This window comes from Psammomys obesus, unplaced genomic scaffold (genome assembly GCF_907164565.1).
Source record: "Psammomys obesus unplaced genomic scaffold, mPsaObe1.curated_primary_1811, whole genome shotgun sequence".
Classification (NCBI taxonomy): Eukaryota; Metazoa; Chordata; class Mammalia; order Rodentia; family Muridae; genus Psammomys; species Psammomys obesus.
The window spans coordinates 669-21211 of NW_026586093.1; the positions used below are offsets into that span (position 1 = coordinate 669).

Below are 20543 nucleotides of genomic sequence, written 5' to 3' on the forward strand. Positions count from 1 at the left end.
TTAGGACTGAATGTTACATCCACAGGGTATGCACATGTGTCAGGATGGTTATTTCCTCAGACATGATTAGAATTTTGACCTCAGAATCCTGCTGTCGGACCTCAGAATCCTGCTGTCTGACCCAGGAGTCCTCATGTCCTTCTTCTCCAGCTCATCTAGGTTCTTATGTAAGAAAGACCTGCCTCGTGAATATGCAAATTATGGGAGTCTTTGGCAGTAAATAGTGGGATAGCAACGCCAAACAGCAACATATGTTCGCTGTGCTCCCCACAGTCACTGAGTACACAGGACCTCACCATGGGATGGAGCTGGGTCGTCCTCTTCCTGGTGGCAGCAGCTACAGGTAAAGGACTCCCCAGTTCCAAATCTGAAGAGGAGACAGGGACTGCGATGACAATGCCATCCACTCTGCCTTTCTCTCCACAGGTGTCCACTCCCAGGTCCAGCTGCAGCAGTCTGGGGCTGAGGTGGGGAGACCTGGGTCCTCAGTGAAGCTGTCCTGCAAGGCTTCTGGATACAACTTTGCCATCTACTATATGCACTGGGTGAAGCAGAGACCTGGACAGGGGCTGGATTGGATTGGATATATTTATGGAAATGGTGGTTCTACCAGCTATAACCAGAAGTTCCAGGGCAAGGCCACACTGACTGTAGACACATCCTCCAGCACAGCCTACATGGAGCTCCGCAGCCTGACAGCTGAGGACTCTGCGGCCTATTACTGTGCAAGACATGAGCACAGTGTCGCAACCACATCCTGAGTCTGTCAGAAAATCCTGGAGGGGAAGGAAGCTGCCCTGAAAGTGAGATGACAGAACAGATTATCCTGAATGGTGGCTTAGAAATAGTCATTCTATAAAAGAAGCTTGATTCTTAATAAGTGAGCCAAAACCACATAATGGAAAAAAGACAGCATCTCCAACAAATGGTGCTGGTCTACCTGGATGTCTACATTAAAAAAATGCAAATAGATTCATACTTATGAACCTGAATTAAAGTAAAGTCAAAGGTCCCAACAAAACACCAGACACACTAAATGTATTAAAAGAAAAATTGGGAAAGGAACTTGATCTCATTGGCACAGGAGACCACTTCCTGAACAGAACAGAAAACACTCAGGCCCTAAGACCAACAATTAAAAATGGGGCCTAATGAAACTGAGATGCTTCTGTAAAGAAAAGAACCCTATCCATAGAACAAAATGACAGCATAGAGACTTGGAGAAAGTCTTCACCAACCGTACATCTGACAGGGAGCTAATATCCAAAAATCAAAAATTACTCAAGAAATTTAGTACCAACAAACCCAATAATCCAATTTTAAATATCATGCAGATCTAAACAGAGAATAATCAACAGAAGAATACTGAATTGCTGAGAAACACTTAAAGAAATGCTCATTACCCTTAGTCAACAGATAAATGCAAATTAAAATAACTCTGAAATTCCATCTTACATCCATCAGAATGGCTAAAATAAAAAAAAAACACAAAAAAAAAATAAAAACCTAGAGTAAATATTTTGGCGAGATTGTGGAGAAAGGAAAACACTCTTCCATTGCTGGTGGGAGTGCAAACTTGAACAACCACTTTTGAAATGCATCTAGTACTGCTTCAGAAAATTGGGAACAGCATTATTTGAATGCCCAGCTACGCTACTACTGAGCATAAACTCAAAAGATGCTCCACCACACAACAAAGACATTTGCTCAACTATGTTCATAGTGGCTTTATTCCTAATAGCCAGAAACTGGAAACAACCCAGATGACCCTGAACTTAAGAATCACTACACATAAAGATGCTAAGCAAGAAGGAGGACCCTGGGTAAGATGATCAGTCCTCATTTAGAAAGGCAAATTGGAGAGATAGTAGAAGAGAGGAAAAAAAAAAAAACAGGGAGGGAAAAGGAGAGGAGTCCGCCATAGAGGGCCTCTGAAATATTCTGCCCAGCAGGGTATTGAAGCATATGCTGAGACTCATAGCCAAAGTTTGGGCAGGTTGTAGGGAATCTTGTGAAAGACTGTTCATAGGTTCTGAGATTATGCATTATTCTCTAGTCTCTTATTTTCTTCCTTCCCAGTCTCACTGCCCTGGTCTACACTCTACTGCCTTACCAGAACATTGACCTACACTGACACAGCACCATCCCTCCCAGTCTTTTGGGGGTAATGTTTTCTGTAGAGCATTTGGTTTGTATAAATGCTACAGTGCTTGGTAATCTGAACGGTTTGATGTCAGTGAGAAGTCTCTTTAGCTCAGAACATTTATTTCGCATGTTCCTCTAGTAGGCATCACCTCCCTATGACAAATACGAATGTTCTATGCTTAAAATGGATGCAATCTTACAGGGATTGTGTTATGGCAGGCTTGAATCCTTTAGGAGAATTCTATATTAAAGACAATGCAAACCTCTGTTGACTATACATATCATTATTGACTATGCAATATCACTGACTTTTAAGAACACCTTCCTGTCTCCTCCAACTTGTAAGCAGGGAATGGCCAGAAAGCAAGGGACCATCCACTTCAGGCCACTTGTTGAATGAGAAGCAACAATGTACTAGGAATACATCTGCCTAGTGGCTGTAAGACCTAGTGGCTTCAAGGCCTTTTCTGATACCTGCTACATCACTTCAGATACTAAGTACCTACTTCAACAGGTAAAGGTGGCTGAGACATTTCTTTTTTTTTTTTTAATTACACTTCATTCACTTTTTAGACCCCCCCCCGTGGTCCCCTCTCTCTTCCCATCCCAATCCCTCTCTTCCTCCACCCTCTGCATGCATGCCCCTCCCCAAGTCCACTGATAGGGGAGGACTTCTTTCCCTTCCTTCTGATCCTAGTCAATTAGGTCTCATCAGGAGTGGCTGCATTGTCTTCTTCTGTGGCCTGGTAATGGTGCTTCCCACTCAGGGGGAGGTAATTAAAGAGCAGGCCAATCAGTTCATGTCAGAGACAGTCCCTGTTCCTATCACAATGGAACCCACTTGGATATTGAAATGCCATGGGCTACATCTGGTCTTAAGTTATCTCCATGCATAGTCCTTGGTTGGAATAGCAGTCTCAGGAAAGACCCCTGGGCTCAGATTTTTTGGTTCTGTAGCTCTCCTTGTGGAGTTCCTGTCCTCTCCAGATCTTACTGTTTCCCATTTCTTTCCTAAGATTCCCTGCACTCTGCCCAAAGGTTGCCCATAAGTCTCAGTATCTACATTGATAGTCTGCGGGCCATAGCCTTTCAGAGGTCCTCTGTGTCATGCTCCTGACTTGTTCCCTCTTTTCTCCTTCTTCTGATGTGCAGCCTCTTTGCCTTTCTGGATAGGAATTGAGCATTTTAGCAAGAGTCCTTCCTCTTAATTAGTTTCTTTAGGTGTACAGATTTTAGTAGGTTTATCCTATATTATATGTCTATATGAGTGAGTATATATCGTGTGCATCTTTCTTCTCCTGGGATAGCTCACTCAGGATGATCTTTTCCAGATCCCACCATTTACCTGCAAATTTCATGATTTCCTTGTTTTGTTTTGTTTTGTTTTTTTATTGCTGAGTAATATTCCATTGTGTAGATATACCACAATTTGTGCATCCATTCCTCTGGGCTGTTTTCAGCTTCTGGCTATTACAAACAAGGCTGCTAAAAACATGGTTGGGCAAATGTTCTTATTGTGTGCTTGAGAATCTTTTGGATATATGCCTAGGAGTGGTATAGCTGGATCTTGAGGAAGCGCTATTTCTAGTTGTCTGAGAAAGCTCCAGATTGCTTTCCAGAGTGGTTGTACAAGTTTACATTCCCACCAGCAGTGGAGGAGGGTTCCCCTTTCTCCACAACCTCTCCAGCATGTGTTGTCTCTTGAGTTTTTGATCTTAGCCATTCTGATGGGTGTAAGGTGAAATCTTAGGGTCATTTTGATTTGCATCTCCCTGATGGTTAATGAGGCTGAGTATTTATTTAAGAGTTTTTCTGCCATTTGATATTCCTTTGCAGAGAATTCTCTGTTTAACTCTGTACCCCATTTTTTAATTGGATTACTTGATTTTTTGCTGTTTAACTTTTTTTAGTTCTTTATATATACTGGATATTAGCCCTCTGTCAGATATTAGATTGGTGAAGATCTTTTCCCAATCTGTAGGCTGCCGTTTTGTTTTGAGGACAGTGTCCTTTGCTTTACAGAAGCTTTTCAGTTTCATGTGGTCCCATTTATTGATTGTTGCTCTTAGAGCCTGTGCTGTTGGTGTTCTGTTCAGGAAGTTGTCTTCTATGGCAATGAGTTCAAGGGCATTCCCCACTTTTTCTTCTAAGTGGTTTAGTGTATCTGGTTTCATGTTGAGGTCTTTGATCAACTTGCACTTTGGTTTTGTGCAGAGTGATAAGAATGGATTTATTTGCATTTTTCTACATGCAGACTTCCAGTTAGACAAGCACCATTGGTTGAAGATGCTGTCTTTTTTACAGTGAATGGATTTGGCATCTTTGTCAAAAATCAGGTGTCCATAAGTGTGTGGATTTATGTCAGGGTCTTCTATTCGATTCCATTGATCCAACAGTCTGTTTCTATGCCAGTACCATGCAGTTTTTAGTATTGTTGCTCTATAGTACAGCTTGAGATCAGGGATGGAGATACCTCCTGAAGACATTGGGCTCACTGCCCCAGTGTTCCACTGCAATAGCTGAGATTCCTGCCCAGAACACGCCACAGATTTCATGGCCATATTCTAATCGGTGGCCTCCTGAGTGATCTCTGCCAGACTCCCCATTACCTGTGCACACTGCAGTGTGGATCCCTCCAGCTAGCATGGTGGCGGGACTGTTTCCTGTGGGAGGAACATTGCAGGAAGTTTCATTCTGTGGGTAGCAGATTTCAGAACCTTAGGAAGAATCTATGTTGGTTCATAATGGTTCACCCTGATGAGGGCAACTTAAGGAAAATCAGCATGGACATTAAAAACTGGTTTTGATCTGCATTTTTCCCTGACTAAGATTTTTTTTTAATATTTCAATGTTCCTGTCTATGCTTAAAGGGATTTTTTTTTGAAAAATACATACTTGACCTGTTCTATTTCTCATCAGTTTAATTTGATAAACTCCTTTTATTCTGATGGCTCTCAGCATTTCCATTAACTGTGCCAAATTGCGTTGAATAAAGCATCTAGCACTTCTTTTCCATTTTGCTCATTTCTCCTTTCTTTCCAACAACACTTGGTTTAGTTTAGGTTGATATAATGAAAAGTCTTGATGATTTATTCAATTATTCATTGTTATCAATTTCTTTGATTCATTTAAAGTTTTTTTAATTTTATTTTTTTATTAATTACAGTTTATTCACCTTGTATCCCAATTGTAGCCCCCTTCCCATCCCCTGTGTATCTCACCCTCCCTCCCTCTTCTTCTCCTGTGCCCCTCTCCCAGTCTAATGATTAGGAAGGTCTTCCACTCTTTCCATTTGACCCTAGTCTATCAAGTGTCATCAGTCCTGACTTCATTGTCTTCCTCTGTGGACTGATAAGTATTCTCCCCCTTCAGGTGGAGGTGATCAAAGAGCCATCCTATGACTTCATGCAATAATCACTGATGTATAAATATATCTGAAGTATATTTGCTTTTGGTTATTTGATTGAGTTCTTCAGTATATAACCAGTTGGAAAGGAAATTACTAATTGAATATAACTGAAGGATGGAAAGGAGTGTGGGATGCATTTCCTAAAATAGGGTTAGGACTTGGAGCTCAGCATTCTGCTGTCTGACCCTGGTGTCCTCTACTTCCTTCTTCTGGAGCTCAACTAGGTCCTTATTTAAGAAAGACTCTGTTCATGAATATGCAAATTATGTGAGTCAATGGTGGTAAGTACAGGGCTGTGAACTCCCCCAAAACAACAAATGATCAGTGTTCTCTGCAGAGTCATTGGCTACACTGTCCCTCAGGATGGAATGGAGCTGGGTCATCCTCTTCCTCCTGTCAGTAACTACAGGTAAGGGACTCACCAGTTGCAAACCTGAAGAGGAGACAGGGACTGATAGGACAATGCCATATTCTGTTCTTTTCCCTTCACAGGCATCCACCCCCAGGTCCAGCTGCTGCAATCTGAGGCTGAGCTGGGGAGACCTGGGACCTCAGTGAAGCTGTCCTGCCAGGTTTCTGGCTACACCTTCACTGATAATGCTGTGCACTGGGTGAAGCACAGGCTTGGACAGAGGCTGGAGTGGATTGCATACATTTATCCTGGAAGTGGTAGTACTACCTTCAATGAGAAGTTCCAGGGCAAGGCCACACTGACTGCAGACACATCCTCCAGCACAGCCTACATGGAGCTCCGCAGCCTGATATCTGAGGACTCTGCGGTCTATTACTGTGCAAGACACAGTGCTGCAACCACATCCTGAGTGTGTCAGAAAACCTGGAGGAAGAGGTGTTTTCTTGAGACTAAGAGAACAGAGAAGATTTGTCTGAAGACTTGTTCAGAATAATAATTTTTAGCATCCATTTTTCTCTCTGCTCCTCACAGTCCTTTTGTCCCTTTGTCAGTTTGGCACAAGGACATCTACAAATTCAGTGATGTTGATTTATGATGCCTTTACACCATACCTTGTAATTTTCTTCACCAGTGACCACCTCCACTGACATGTTTCTGCTTTAATAAAATAATAAAAAGTGAAAACTGTGATGATGCATGATAAAAATATCTCTGGGTTATGAGAGACCAGAACATTTGTTGGAATAGCTTGAAATAATAATACACATTTGACCTGCAAAAGCCAAATCACCAACATTTGGGCAAACAAAAATTGCTTTCATAGTCTCAGGTCTTAAGAGAAAGAGACCTCAAGGTGTGTTGTTCACTGTGTGTTTCAGCAGTCTCTTATACTGTAAAAGATATTTACATCAGAATGCACTGCCACATATCCATAATTCCTACATGTTGCTCAAGTATTGTCAAACCTTTCCATAGAACTCGATTATCCACTCAATGTATGTACATGTTAATTGAGATAGCTTCTAAAATAATACATGTCTTTGGTCACCTATTCCCTTCCTTCTGAGCTGCAGTAATCTGCCCCACATTCTCAAGCCTTTACAGAACACCAACCTACACTCAAGCAGCATCAACTTTCACAGTCCATTGCACACTCTGTGTCTCCCTTTTTCTACAAAGCACTCGTTTCAGATAATGGATGAATAACAACGAGCAGAGACACAATCTCAGGGGTTTGATCCAGTCAGAAGTCTCTTTACCTCAGGACATTAACATTGCATGTTCCTACAGCAGAATTCCCTCCCTGTGAAAATCTTCAGGTTATGTGCTTAATTGCATCCCATGGGGAATGTGCAGGTATCAATCTCCTAGTCCAATTCTTTATTAGAGATTTTGCAAATCTATTTTATTGAATTTATAATGCTGTACAAAATACCAGTTAGTTTATAACAAACAGTCCTATCTCTTGCGCCAGGAAAGCAGAGTTTGACCAGAACACAGGGGAATCCTCCAGTTCTGACCTCATAATTGAATGCAATTCTCCTCTGTTAATGGAAGGCATCTGTTAAGTTGCTGTGAGACCTTGACTCAAACTTGTCTGATATCTGCTGCAGAAGTCATTTTCAAGTACCCAGATACTTCACAGTGAATGAAGAAGATATCTGTACTGAGTGTTCTGAATGTCTAAACAACCCAACAGAGAATCCATGGCGAAGATGTACTGCTGAAATTTTTCTTTAAAATCACAGATTATTTGTTTCCTCATGCCAAGAAAAATCAAATAGCTCAGTCCTCTCTAACACCAAGCCTTTGAGAGCTACCTTTGCATGTCACTACCCATAGGTGTTATAAATCATAATGTTTCCTGAAAGTATAGGTGAGATAATTCATATTCTGCTTTCAAGGGTAACATCATGATTTTCATTTCTGTTGCTTTTAGGCAAAAACACAGTCCCTGTTTTCTTGGAATGTGGATCATGTGCCTTATGCCCTCCCTGAGGAACTAGTGAATTCTGCTAAGTTCTGGATAAACGGTATTATCCTCAGATGTATACTCATTGGTAAGCCCCATCATCCCATAGACTTACTCTCATTAGATACTCCATGATATAATCTACTTATATAGATGTCCAAGGTTAAACTCAATGAGTCACAAAAGAATGTGGTAAACACACAAAAGACTCTTATGTATCAAACGGAAGCTTGACAGTAGTAGGAGGTAGGTAAGACAGGAGAGAGTCATTAGAGTGTACTCTATACATGTGTGAAACTGTCAAAACCAAATTCAATTAATAAAACAACGAAAAAATGTACAACTAAATATTTTTCTCTTTTCAAAGCGAATTCTGAGATATTTTCTTCCTTTTTTTTTTTTTTTTTAAGAAATTCTCTTATGAGGATGATGCTCTGGGGTATTTGCCTCCCTCCCTGGTATTGTGTCTAAAACTCTGGACAGTTAGAGCTTTTTCTTGGTCCCTGTGAGCAGAATCTGAACAAACTGTATATAGTCTCAGAATGCCTGCAGGTCTACTTGGTGATGATGGCTCCTGACTTTTGGGAAGTGAGAGTCTCCTCCAAGCCACACACTCTGAGAAAGAGTCTCCATGCCCTGAGAGAAAATAGGATAAAGTTCTGCAGAACATGTGGCACTATCACTGAGGAGTCCATCAGTATGTGAGTGCACACATTCAAGATCCAGGTCACCCTGAGGCTGAGCTTTGCTATCACTGCAGACACAGCCTTGCAGTGGACACAGTGACCAAGTTTCCTATGTGCTCAGGAGCAACTGCATGTGAGGATGCTATGGACCAGCAGAGGGTGCTAGAGAGCACAGTTTCACCAGGGAAGAAAAAGTTGTAGGTGCAGAGACACATCTGGAGAGTGAGGCAGTCCCAGGAGACTGTAAGGTTTCCTCTGCTGACCTCTATAAAGTCAGAGACCATATAATCCCTGCGATGTAGGTACTGTAACAAGACTACAAAGTGAGCTCAATAAGAAGTGTTTGTTAAGAAATACTGCACAGGTGTGTTTTGTTAACTACATATGAACCTTATTGGAAAGACAAACATCAATGACATATACATACAGAACAGAGCTACACATTTTCAAACATCATCATCACCATCAGCAGCATCTGTAACTCTGTAACTTTTTTTTCACTGACAGAAGGGTTTTCCTCAGCTGGAATACATGAGTTTGACCTGGGAGTCAAGTCCTTGATGTTCTGTCCACAGTGTTGAGCCCATGAATCTCTGCTGGGCAAGTGTAGGAGACCTGGATCCAAGGTGTCTTCCACTGCCATGTAAAGCCACCACTCAGGGAAAGGAGAGCAGCAGAAGCTGAACATATTTGCCTAGTCTGGCTTCAAATAAAATTTGGTTTTCATCATTAATTTTTTTTTGCATATGTTTAAGGCTTTTATCAAATATCAAGCTATTATATAATTTTGTGACTCATGAAAACAGATTAGAAGACCGCATGAATTACAGACTGTCCCTGTGGAGACCCAGATCATGAAATTAAAGAAGTGACATCTCACACCCATGCCACACTACTGCCCTTACACACGAATTTAGACAATGTTCCCTACACCATCATGGATGCAACAGCCCCTTTATCTGTCTACAGCCCTCTGCTCCTCACCTGGGGTCAGCTTCATCACTGTCCTGTCCTGTAATGAGAGTCCTTCAGTGAGATGTGATGTCCAGGTTCCCCACATCATCCTAGTGTTTACATTTACCCCAGGACTCTATCTGGTTAAGAACCAGCTCCAATGTTGGGTTTTAGAATTTCAGCTCTCTGTGGAGATTCCTGAAATTAATGGTGATTTCATATTCTCTTTATTTCCTCAAACCTTTAACCCTTTTGAGATTCCATCCTGACTCTGGGAGCAGAGTCAGGGAGACATGTAAAGTTTACATGACAGGTAAATGTTTGTCTGGTTGCTGCTCTGTTCCGTGCATATCTTGAATCCCATTACTCACAGCATCAATATATAACATCTTCTCCTCACATAAATGGAAAATAGTACCATCATTTGCAATCCAGTGCTTGAGAACTACTGAAGTTTGAGTTGATAATTCCATTTTACCCCATGACTGTTTCCACTGCAGAGCTTTTCACTTCAAATGTCACTGTGATAAACAGGAAAACCCAGTCATGCCAACTGCCCTGATTGGAAACACGTTAAATAAACTCTCTCCTTGAGTATATCTTAGATATGGAATTTTGGACAGTATAAAACCATTCCGTGAAAATTTCTGAATAAATAAGTTATTCTCTTCCAAATTTCCCAGAATATTTTCTAATTTTTGAGATCTCATTGGCACAGTGTTTAACAAAATATTTACATAACATTGTTTATTTGAGCTTATACACATTAATTTTTGTACCCCATTGTCCACACTTACATGCACATGTTTAGGCTCAGACTCATAAGTACCCAGACACATCTGAAAACTGTAGGAAAAATGTAAACCTCGATTGTATCTCAATCAAAGATTTAAGAGGACATCACACTTTTTTCTCTCCATGGACACTGAAATGGCACATGCAAGTTCCTGCTGAAATGTGATGTTCTCTCTTGTGAAGAACCTGTTGCCTGCCTTTCTAATATTCAGGAACCAGGAGTCTTGTTTCTCTGGCCCTTGTTCCCTCTACCAAACCTGGCAGCTTAGCCAGGTACCAAGATCATTTCCTGATGCTTTGCTACTTGTGGATCCTTCCTCCTGCCTGTCTTTGCAGAGGATATTTGCGATGTTATTTGAAACTCACGGAAAGGATTTCAGATGTTTTCTTATTTTAGGAAACATAATTTAATCCTAGATGGAAAGGCATTGCACTGTGGACACATGGCACATTCTCTTACACTATACAAGAAGTGTGCAATCTCCATACCTATTTTTGTGATAGAAAATATGTACTGAAAAGTTTCACACAGGAGCCAGCTCTGGCTCCACGCACAGAGCATCATGAAGGCAGGAGAAAAGCAATGCTCTTAGCTCTTCATGAGTTCTCCATGCAAAATCACAGGGTGATGATCCCTGGATTAGTGGACAGGTCAGGACCCTTCCTGTTCCAGTGAGGGTCTCTCTCAGTCCTGCTCCTACTCAGCACTCCCCACAAGTGTTTATTCTGAGGACTCTGGTCTCCATTAGCCACTCTCTATGGGAGCAGAGGTGAGCTCCCTGAGGGCTCCTGTGCTTCCCATCACAGACAGGCTCCTCCTGGTCCTGAATCTTAAGTCCACCCTCAGGGCCAGCACCTGCTGAGGAATGCAAATCTCCCCTGGCTCCACCCATCCCTGGGTTGAAAAGCCAAAGCTGGCCCTGGGTGCTCACTGGTGTGCAGCCATGGCCAGGCTTGCTTCCTCCTTGCTGCTGCTGCTTGTCCCTGCATGTGAGTGCCAAGGCCACCCACGGGACGGACCTTCCTATCCTCGCCTAGTCCAACTTCACCTTCTGTTTCTTTCTTCACAGATGTCCTGTCCCAGGTCACCTTGAAGGAGTCTGGCCCTGGGCTCTTGCAGCCCTCTGAGACCCTCAGTCTGACCTGCACTTTCTCTGGGTTTTCACTGAGCACTTCTGGTATATGTGTGGGCTGGATCCGTCAGCCTCCAGGGAAGGGTCTGGAGTGGCTGGCACGAATTGATTGGGATGATGATAAATACTACAACCCGTCCCTGAAGAGCCGGCTCACCATCTCCAAGGACAGCTCCAACAACCGGGTGTTCCTCAAGCTCGCCAGTGTGGACACTGCAGACTCTGCCACATACTACTGTGCTCGGAGAACACACTGACACAGCCTCCGTTTGCAGCTGTACAGTATTTCAGGCTGGTCCTGAGCTCTGTGTTTCCTCCTTCAGTGCAGGAGGTGTGGAGGGTCACATGTTTCCTGCCAGCCTCTGGGGTTTCCCTTCATTCTGAGCTTCAGAGCCTTGGCTTCCTGCTTACAACTTTGGTCCTAGTAAGTTTTTTCACAAATAAGGACTGTCTGTGTTTATTTTTATAAAGATGAAGGATGTCTGTTACCTAAACCCGGGGTTCAGTGCTACGGTTCTATCAGGTTTTGTCTCAAATCCCCACAGCAGCAGATTCCAAATTATATAATGACCATCTACAGTAAACAACTGAATTAGGAGAAGAACGGTGTTACTCTAAGTGTTCTCACACTGAGTCAGTGGACAGAGGGAGCCAGGGTAACTCCCACATATCCCATGAGGTTTCCAAGGTCACTGGTTGATCCATCTCTTCAAGAAATAAACAATGAAAATATAGTACATATATACGGCAGTATTCTAGTCAAATATAAAGAAAAGTGAAATCACAATACTTAAAAATGGATGTGTGGAACTACAACATACTCCCTGATGTAGTAACCTAGGCCCCAAAGAGCTGGGAGTTACTGAATAATAACTAGGCTGCATTTAGTCTCTGGAGGTTATAATGCCTCCTGATGTTAAACGGGTTAACTGAGTGGCCCCAATCTACTCAATGTTCATAATATCTCCCAGGTTGTGAAAGAATATTTTTGCAATCTAGTTCTTTTCAGGTCACACACATGCCTGTATAGAAGTCCAATAAATCATTGGTTTAACAAGCAAGATCTGAATGCAACTGATTCTTTTTTCTGATATTGTAATCCTATCTGAGATGAATAGACTTCTTCATGAACCTCCAGGGAAAGCGACAAAATAATTAGTAATAATAATTAATAATAAATTAGTAAATATTATTAAAATTTTGTAATTATAAATAATTAATAAGTAATGTTGATAATGTTAATTGGAATTATGCAATGTTCTTTCAATCTTATTTCTTTGGGTCTATCCAAAATACTTAAATTATCATATAAAAGGAACTTGCTTCTACTTAATACAATGGTGACTATGTGCTTATTGAATAAAGAATTCAGTAGTTTAAAGTATTCTCTATTCCTAATATCATTTTCACACAGCCTTAGGAAAGCCACTGCAGAAATGTTCTTATGATCATCAGGGATGACAAATAAAGTAAGCTCATGTAGTTCAGTAAAATGTTATTTAACTAGCACATTTTTGATCTTAGGTTCAATGCAATATTACAAGAAAGAAAAGAAAGAAAGAAAGAAAGAAAGAAAGAAAGAAAGAAAGAAAGAAAGAAAGAAAGAAAGAAAGAAAGGAAGGAAGGAAGGAAGGAAGGAAAGAAGGAAGGAAGGAGAAAGAAAGAAAGAAAAGAAAAGAAAGAAAAGGAAGGAAGGAAGGAAGGAAGGAAGAAAAAGTAAAGAAAAGGAGGGAAGACAATACAATAGGTAAAACATTTATTGCACAAGCAAGAGACACTGATTTTGGAACCCAGATTTCATGAAGCAAACTTGGAATGGCTGTGGATATTCATAATTCCAGCACCTGTTGGCAGACATATAGATCTTTGAAGCTTATTGGCATGATGGTTAGGCCTCATGGAAGAACTTCATATTCAGTTAGAAACCCTGTATCAAAGACATGTTATCAGGTGGTGGGTGAACAACAGCCAAGGTCTACCGCTAGTTCCTATATATGTCTATACACACAAGCATACTCACTTGTGTGCACACAGTCACAGTACTTAAAACAACACACACACAGAGGGAGAACTCGCTTTCAGTAAGGGTGTCAATACTCAATGCAGAATTAGTGTGTGATCCATCAATTAGCCTTCTTGTGGTGTACTATAAATGTGGAAGTTAAAAACTCTTACAAGAATATTTGCACAGATAGTCAGTGCCTGATAATCTATGATACTCTATCACTGAAATCATCAAATGTTGAATGACTGAACATGCCAACTATTTCCAAAAAGTGCCATGTTGTGATCGCAACATTTGACATTCATGCAATGTTTTCTATGCTACAATGTGGATGAATCCACAGGAGTTTAAAAGTGAAAAAACAAAAGCCCAGCCAGGGGACTTTTCTGAGAATGATATTCCAACCAAGGACCAATCATGGAGATATCATAGAATCCCCACTCAGATGTAGCCCATGGCATCTAAGTATCCAAGTGCATACCCTAGTAAGGGGAACAGGGACTGTCTCTGACAAGAGCTCAGTGGCTGCCTCTTTGACCACCTGTTAGGGGCATGCAGCCTTGCCAGGCCACACAGGAGGACAATGCAGCCAGTCCAGGTGAGAACTAATAAGCTAGGGTCAGATGGAAGGGGAGGAGGACCTCCCCTATCAGTGGACTTGGAGTGGGGCATGGGAGGAGATGAGGAGGGGAGGTTGGGATTGGGAGGGAACTAGCGAGGAGGCTACGGCTGGGATACAAAAAAAAAAATTAACTGTAATTAATATAAAAAATAACGGTTTAAAACAGTGGGAAAAAAGGATAGAATGTAACTTCATATGACATGTTTCATTCCCATAATATTCAAGGCTAGATAAGTCTATGGAAAGGGCCAGAAAAAGAGGACCTGGGGACATGGAATGTGAATATGGGATGTGTTATATTCTATATGTTTGAGACAATGATAGAACATAGAAAGAGCTGAGCTATACATTTTCAACATTGTGAATGCTGTAAATTTCAGGGTACTGTCTAACTAAGTTGTTACTCATATGAATTTCACACAAAAATTGAGCATAAAAAAACCAGATAGAATAAGTGACAAATAACGCTTTCAGTCAAGACAAATGAACCTATGGATGGTACAGTGAACATATTAGTGGATGGAACAGGTAGAATCACAGAGGACAACAGAGACACAAAAACCATCTCATATCCTGTGTGAGGCATGGGGAGACGAACCTAAGACCATCACCGTAAACAATGTCACTGCCTTGTGACACATCTGTGCCCACTCAGGAAAAGTTCAATCACAGGGAAATTTGAGCATCTGCCAAAGGAGAGGGTTCTGCTGACCCAAACCCATGCCTGCCCCATTGCAGCAATAGTTGACAGGGACATCTAAATTCTCCTGGTAGACCAGCTGCTTCACTTGCCACAGAAAGTCATCTAAATTGTGGGATCTGCAGGCCAATAGAAGAGGAAATCAAGATGACATGATTTTGAGGCATAATCTGAAATCATCAGAAAATTGTAAATTCTACAATCACATCTTTCCCAAGTCCATATCAGGAGTGTCTTTGAGATGGGGACTTTATAACTGACAAAGCATGCACTGGAAGCCATCATGATGCTCCTACAATCAGGGTGGAAGACTTGTCATACTGCAGGGAGTCAGGGACACATCAGGGGGCGCCAAATCTCCACAGTTTCACTTGTATCTCTGAAGCAGGTGCACAGAAGGCCAGAAAACATTTCCTGTCAGTCCTGGGCTTCCTCTCTCTGCCCAGTATGCAGAAGAAACTGCAGGACAACGAAAGTGACAATTTCTGACTTCCTTTGACAAGTAACACCTGTGCTAGCAGAACATGAATGGTGCAGTACAGAAGCCGTGTCTGCATGCACCGCACTCTTGTACTCATTTCTTGCATTTCCTGCCTCACATCTACTGTTTCAGGTTTCACCCGGTTGTAATTGTTTTTCCTTTGTCCACAGTATCAGTACAAAACACAGTACACATTCAAATAACACTGTTTAACCCTGGCCAAATGTAAAACATGCCTAGTTTCATCCCCTGTTCTTAATCTAGGTTCTGCTTTCTTCTTGAACTGTATCACTTAGTGTTCTGTTGCTCTTTGTGGCTCATCATGTGCACTGATGGAAAAGTGTCAAATGTACAAAGTAAGTAGAATCATATATCTCTAATGATGAGCCCAGTCTCATAAAGTTTGGAGTATAAAAGAGCAGAAATAAGATTAAAATGAGAAAGGCTTTTCATGGGATTTCAGATTATCAAGAATCTGAGCACAGGGGGCTTCCCTGAGACTGACACTCCAACAAGAAGCATTCATGGAGATAACTTAGAACATCATGTACTGATGTAGCCCATGGTGGTTCAGTCTCCAAGTGAGTTCCATAGTAATGGGAAGAGAGACTGTCTGACATGAACTGATTGCCCTGCTCTTTGATCACCTCCCCCTGACAGAAGAGCAGCCTTACGAGGCCAGATAGTAAGACAATGCAGGCAGTCCTGATGAGACCTAATAGATGAGGATCAGAAGGAATTAAAAGCAGACCTCCCCTATCAGGAGGGATACAAAGTGAATAAAGTGTAACTAATAAAAAATTTAAAAAATGAAAATAAAAAATAAAAGAATGGGTGAACTGTGCTGAAATTTTTTCATCTTTGAGCATGGAGATTTTCAGTTACAGTACTCTAAGAAATCTCCATTTTATATCAGTGTTCTGTTTTTCACATATGTTAATTTATTATCAAACTATTCTTTCTTTTCATATTTGTACTATTTTAATTACTGGTCTGAGTCTTTGTGTGGGCATGTGCACATTGGTGCAGGTGTCCAAAGAAGCTGAAGCATTTGTCTCCCTGAGGAGTTGCAGTTTTAGGTAGTTTTGAGCTACCTGATTTGGTTGCTAGGAATCGCACTGAGGTCCTTTGGTAAGCAGTGCATGTGTTTAACCACCGATCTATTTCACCAGCTCTCCAAACTATTCTTGTTATAACATTTGCTTCACCATTTTTACTGAAATGACATTTTAATTTCATATGAATATAAGTACATTATTCCACCCAAGGCTCCTCATTTACCTACCCTCTTGCACTATTTCACAGTTACAACATTTACTATGTGACTTACATAAATGGGGATCACACATTTTAAATAGAAATGTATTTTAATTTTACAGTAAATTTCACCAAGAAAGATCATACACTGATATGGAAGTGCAGAGGACCCTAAGAGTTGAGGACCAGCTCCAATTTAGAGGCAATAGGCCAGGAAGTACTGATGCAGAGGGCAGTCTCAACTATAAAGATGGAGTCATTGATTCTGAGCACAGAGCAGGACAGCCACCTTATGAGTGGTCAGCGTAGGCCACTGTTGCACTGTTACACATATAAAGTTCAGGGTAGAGCACTGAAGCAGTGAGGTGCATGGTTGAGAAAAGTCACTGTGCAGACCCAGCTCAAGCATAGACCTTAGGAAATAACAACCAGCAAGAAGACATGAATACCAGATACTAAAGGCATAGGCTCAGCCATCCATGGTCAGAAATCCTCATATGTCAATTTGTATACGTGGTTTAGCTCATTGTGAGTTAGTGAGCACAGCCTTATGCAAATCTGTAGAAGATTTTGGAGTAGAAAAGTGAGGGTCTCCTCCTGTACCAGCAAAGAGTGCCTGGTTAGTGTCAAGGATCACAGAGCCCACACATCATACATCATGTATTGGGTGTGGAAATTCCTCTTCTTGATGGCAGCTGTCCAAAGTAAGACATCGGAGCCAAGAGCATCATAAGAACCTGAGGTAATCCCAAGAAATCTAACCTTCCTGTGTTCTCTCCCTAGGTGTCCAAGCCCAGGTTCAGTTGGTGCAGTCTGGGTCTGAGCTGAAGAAGCCTGGAGAGTCAGTGAAGATCTCCTGCAAGGCGTCTGGCTACACTTTCACAGACTATGGCATGAACTGGGTGAAGCAGGCGCCAGGAAAGGGCCTGGAGTGGATGGGTTGGATCAACACTTATACTGGGAACCCAACATATGCCGAAGACTTCAAAGGGCGGTTTGTCTTCTCTTTGGACACCTCTGTCAGCACTGCCTATCTTCAGATCAACAGCCTCAAGAATGAGGACACGGCTATGTATTACTGTGCAAGACACAGTGTGAAAACCACATCCTGAGTGTGTCAGAAACCCTGAGAGGAAACTGGTTCTACTGTGGCACAAAGCAACAGAGCAAATACTCTTCTCTTGATCTTTGATTAGGATTTTGAGTTTCGTGATAACAGATAGAAAACTGGCCTCTACTCACCCACAGAATATTCTAACTGGTGTCTTGAGATACCATCTCCAAAAAAAGAAAAAGGGTAATTGACCAATGTGTGGAAAGTTTTACGTTGTATAAAACAGTGTTATTATGAGAGATATAAATATACGTCACTAAACTGACCACAAACAATTCTGAAAACAGTGTTTAGAAAGAGCAATGTAAGACTCTACCATGCTCTCAGAGAAAATGAAAAATCCAGTGATTTACAGGTTTACAAGAGAGGTGGGAGAGGAGACAGATGGGAAAAGTTAGCCTACAAGCAGCCATCATAGACAACAGATGATCATAGACACCCACTCCTGCAGTAGGTTTCTGTAGATGCCTCGATAAGCAATGAAATTGCACATAAATTACATATTCCAAGAATGAATAGTTGAAGATTCTCACTGATATGCTAGAGTTAAATGTAAATTACATATTCCAAGAATGAATAGTTGAAGATTCTCACTGATATGCTACAGTTAAATGTAAAACAACCAAACAAACAAATGTATCTGAGGTTAACCCAGTCTTTGGTTTGACATTCCCTCAATCTATGTGCCATTCTGATTCATACACATCTTGTACAGAAGACAAATTTTAGGTTAACATTTCCTGGGTGGTTTTTGTGTCCTCCTCCAACCCCTGAAAGTCCCACCTGATTAAAGAAGGTGACAGCTTCAGGCTCCATATGCTCCACTTTTAGAAGTCTCAGGTAAGGTCACCCTCCACAGTCCTGGGAGCCTATACCATAGATACTTCACCAACAATTTATATTCTCTTTCCAAGCCCTCCTCCACAGGCCCTAACCCTACTCTCTCCTTACCTTATCCTCATCCTTTTTAGCCCCCCACCCTTCTCTCACCAACTTCCTCATTTCATCTATTTCAGATGTCTATATTATACACCTTTCTGAGTGAGATTCAAGCATCCTCCCTTTGCCTTAGTTGGCTTCTTTGGGTCTGTGGATTGTGGAATGCTTACCTGAAGTTTGTGGTTAATATTCACACATAGGTGAATACTTACCATACACCTGTTCCTGAGTCTGGGTTACCTCACTCAGGATAAGCTTTTGTAGTTCCATCCATTTGCCTGCAAATTTCACAATATTTTTGTTATTAAAAGATGAGCAGTATTCCATTGTGTAAAAGGACCAACTTGAGACCCACCCCATGGGGAAGAGCCAAATCTTGACTTTAGTAATGACAGTCTGCTTTGGATACAGACAGAATCCTAGCATGATTGTTTTCTTTTATACTTCATCCAGCAGCTTATGGAAACAAATTCAGAGACCCACATCCAAAGGATAGGCAGAGCTCAGGGAGACTTTTAGAAGACTTCTGTGCCTAATGGGGCTTATAGAAACTGAACCAACAATCAAAGAGCTTCCATGGACTGGACCTGGACCCCCTACACATATGTAGAGATGTGCAGCTTGTTCTTCATGTGGGAACGCTAGCAATTGGAGTAGGATTTTATTTGACTTTGTTGCCTGCCTTTTTATCTTGTTCCCCTGGCTAGACTGCCTTGTCTGGCCTCAGGGGGAGAGGATGTACAAGTCTTGCTGTGACTCGGTGTGCCAGGGTGGGTTGTTTCCCACTGGGGCCTTCTCCTTCTCTGTGGAAAGGGGGAAGAGAGAATAGGGAGAGAGGGTGTGGGCTGGAGACTGGGAGAGGAATGAGGGATTTTCCATCATACTCTGTAGTGATTGAATAAATTAGTTCAAGGAAAAAATGAATATTTTCAGAAGTCATCGTGAAAAATGCAAGAAATTTTCAAGAAAAATAATAGAACCTAAAAGAAAATCTTGCAGTAGCAAAGGATAAATTTGAGCCTTGAATCTGAATTTTCAGATCCTGCAGGTGACACATGATTGTCATGATCCAAGTTCTCCTGCCTCAAGCCAGTGTTTCCTATATATTCATGGTAGATTTTCAGTTGCAATCTCAATGTTATTAAACCTTTCTAGCTTTCATGTCCAGGTGAGTTTAGGAAATTTGAAAAATCCATCTTGATATATTTTCAATTGTGATTTCTTTTAGTTTCATATGTTTAAGTTACAAGTTTAGTATTTGCCTCCAATGAAGCCTGATCCCGTTGTGAAAACTAACAAAGTCCACGCTCATAAATTCTTTGTCTATTTTAATTTATTTAAATATTCTCTGTATTGTGTTATTTTCTAATAGAAATATTTTGGGATATTGACACAAAAACATCACATTCCAGTTTCAAATACTCCATATTTCACATTGTGATTTGTGGAAATGTTGTGATTGATAACTTTTCCTGAACATGTGAGATAGCTAGACAATTATTAGAGGGAGATCACTTCTCCAAAGCAAAAAAAAAAAAATTGTGCCAAAAGTAATGTCTGAATTTTGGTTCTCTTGCTCTCCTTGTGGAGCTCCTGTTCTCTCCCAGTCTTTCTGTCAAAAAATCTGGGCATAGGGATCTTTTCTGAGACTGATACTGCAAGCAAGGACTATTAATGGAGATAACCTAGACCCCTGTTCAGATGTAGCCCACGGACGTTCAGTGTCTATGTGGGTTCCATAGTAATGGGAACAGGGCCTGTCTCTCACATGAACTGATTGGCCTGCTCTTTGATCACCTCCCCATGAGAGGGAGCAACCTCACCAGGTCACAGAGGAAGACAATTTAGCCACTCCTGATGAGAACTGATAGACTATGATCAGAAGGAAGGAGAGGAAGGCCTCCTCTATCAGTGGACTG

At 41.4% G+C, this 20543-nt stretch overlaps 4 gene segments (V, D, J or C); all 4 read left to right on the forward strand.

The window, feature by feature from the left end:
- Positions 1–264: 264 nt before the first annotated feature.
- On the forward strand, positions 265–761 carry LOC129671986 (Ig heavy chain V region 3-like). The segment is given in 2 exon segments: positions 265–343; positions 427–761. Coding segments are annotated over 2 exon segments (381 nt in total).
- A 5142-nt stretch (positions 762–5903) lies between these two features.
- On the forward strand, positions 5904–6375 carry LOC129671983 (Ig heavy chain V region 108A-like). The segment is given in 2 exon segments: positions 5904–5963; positions 6047–6375. Coding segments are annotated over 2 exon segments (375 nt in total).
- A 4937-nt stretch (positions 6376–11312) lies between these two features.
- On the forward strand, positions 11313–11763 carry LOC129671985 (immunoglobulin heavy variable 2-70-like). The segment is given in 2 exon segments: positions 11313–11363; positions 11444–11763. Coding segments are annotated over 2 exon segments (366 nt in total).
- Positions 11764–17195: 5432 nt separating this feature from the next.
- On the forward strand, positions 17196–17683 carry LOC129671984 (immunoglobulin heavy variable 7-4-1-like). The segment is given in 2 exon segments: positions 17196–17275; positions 17355–17683. Coding segments are annotated over 2 exon segments (375 nt in total).
- Positions 17684–20543: the final 2860 nt, after the last annotated feature.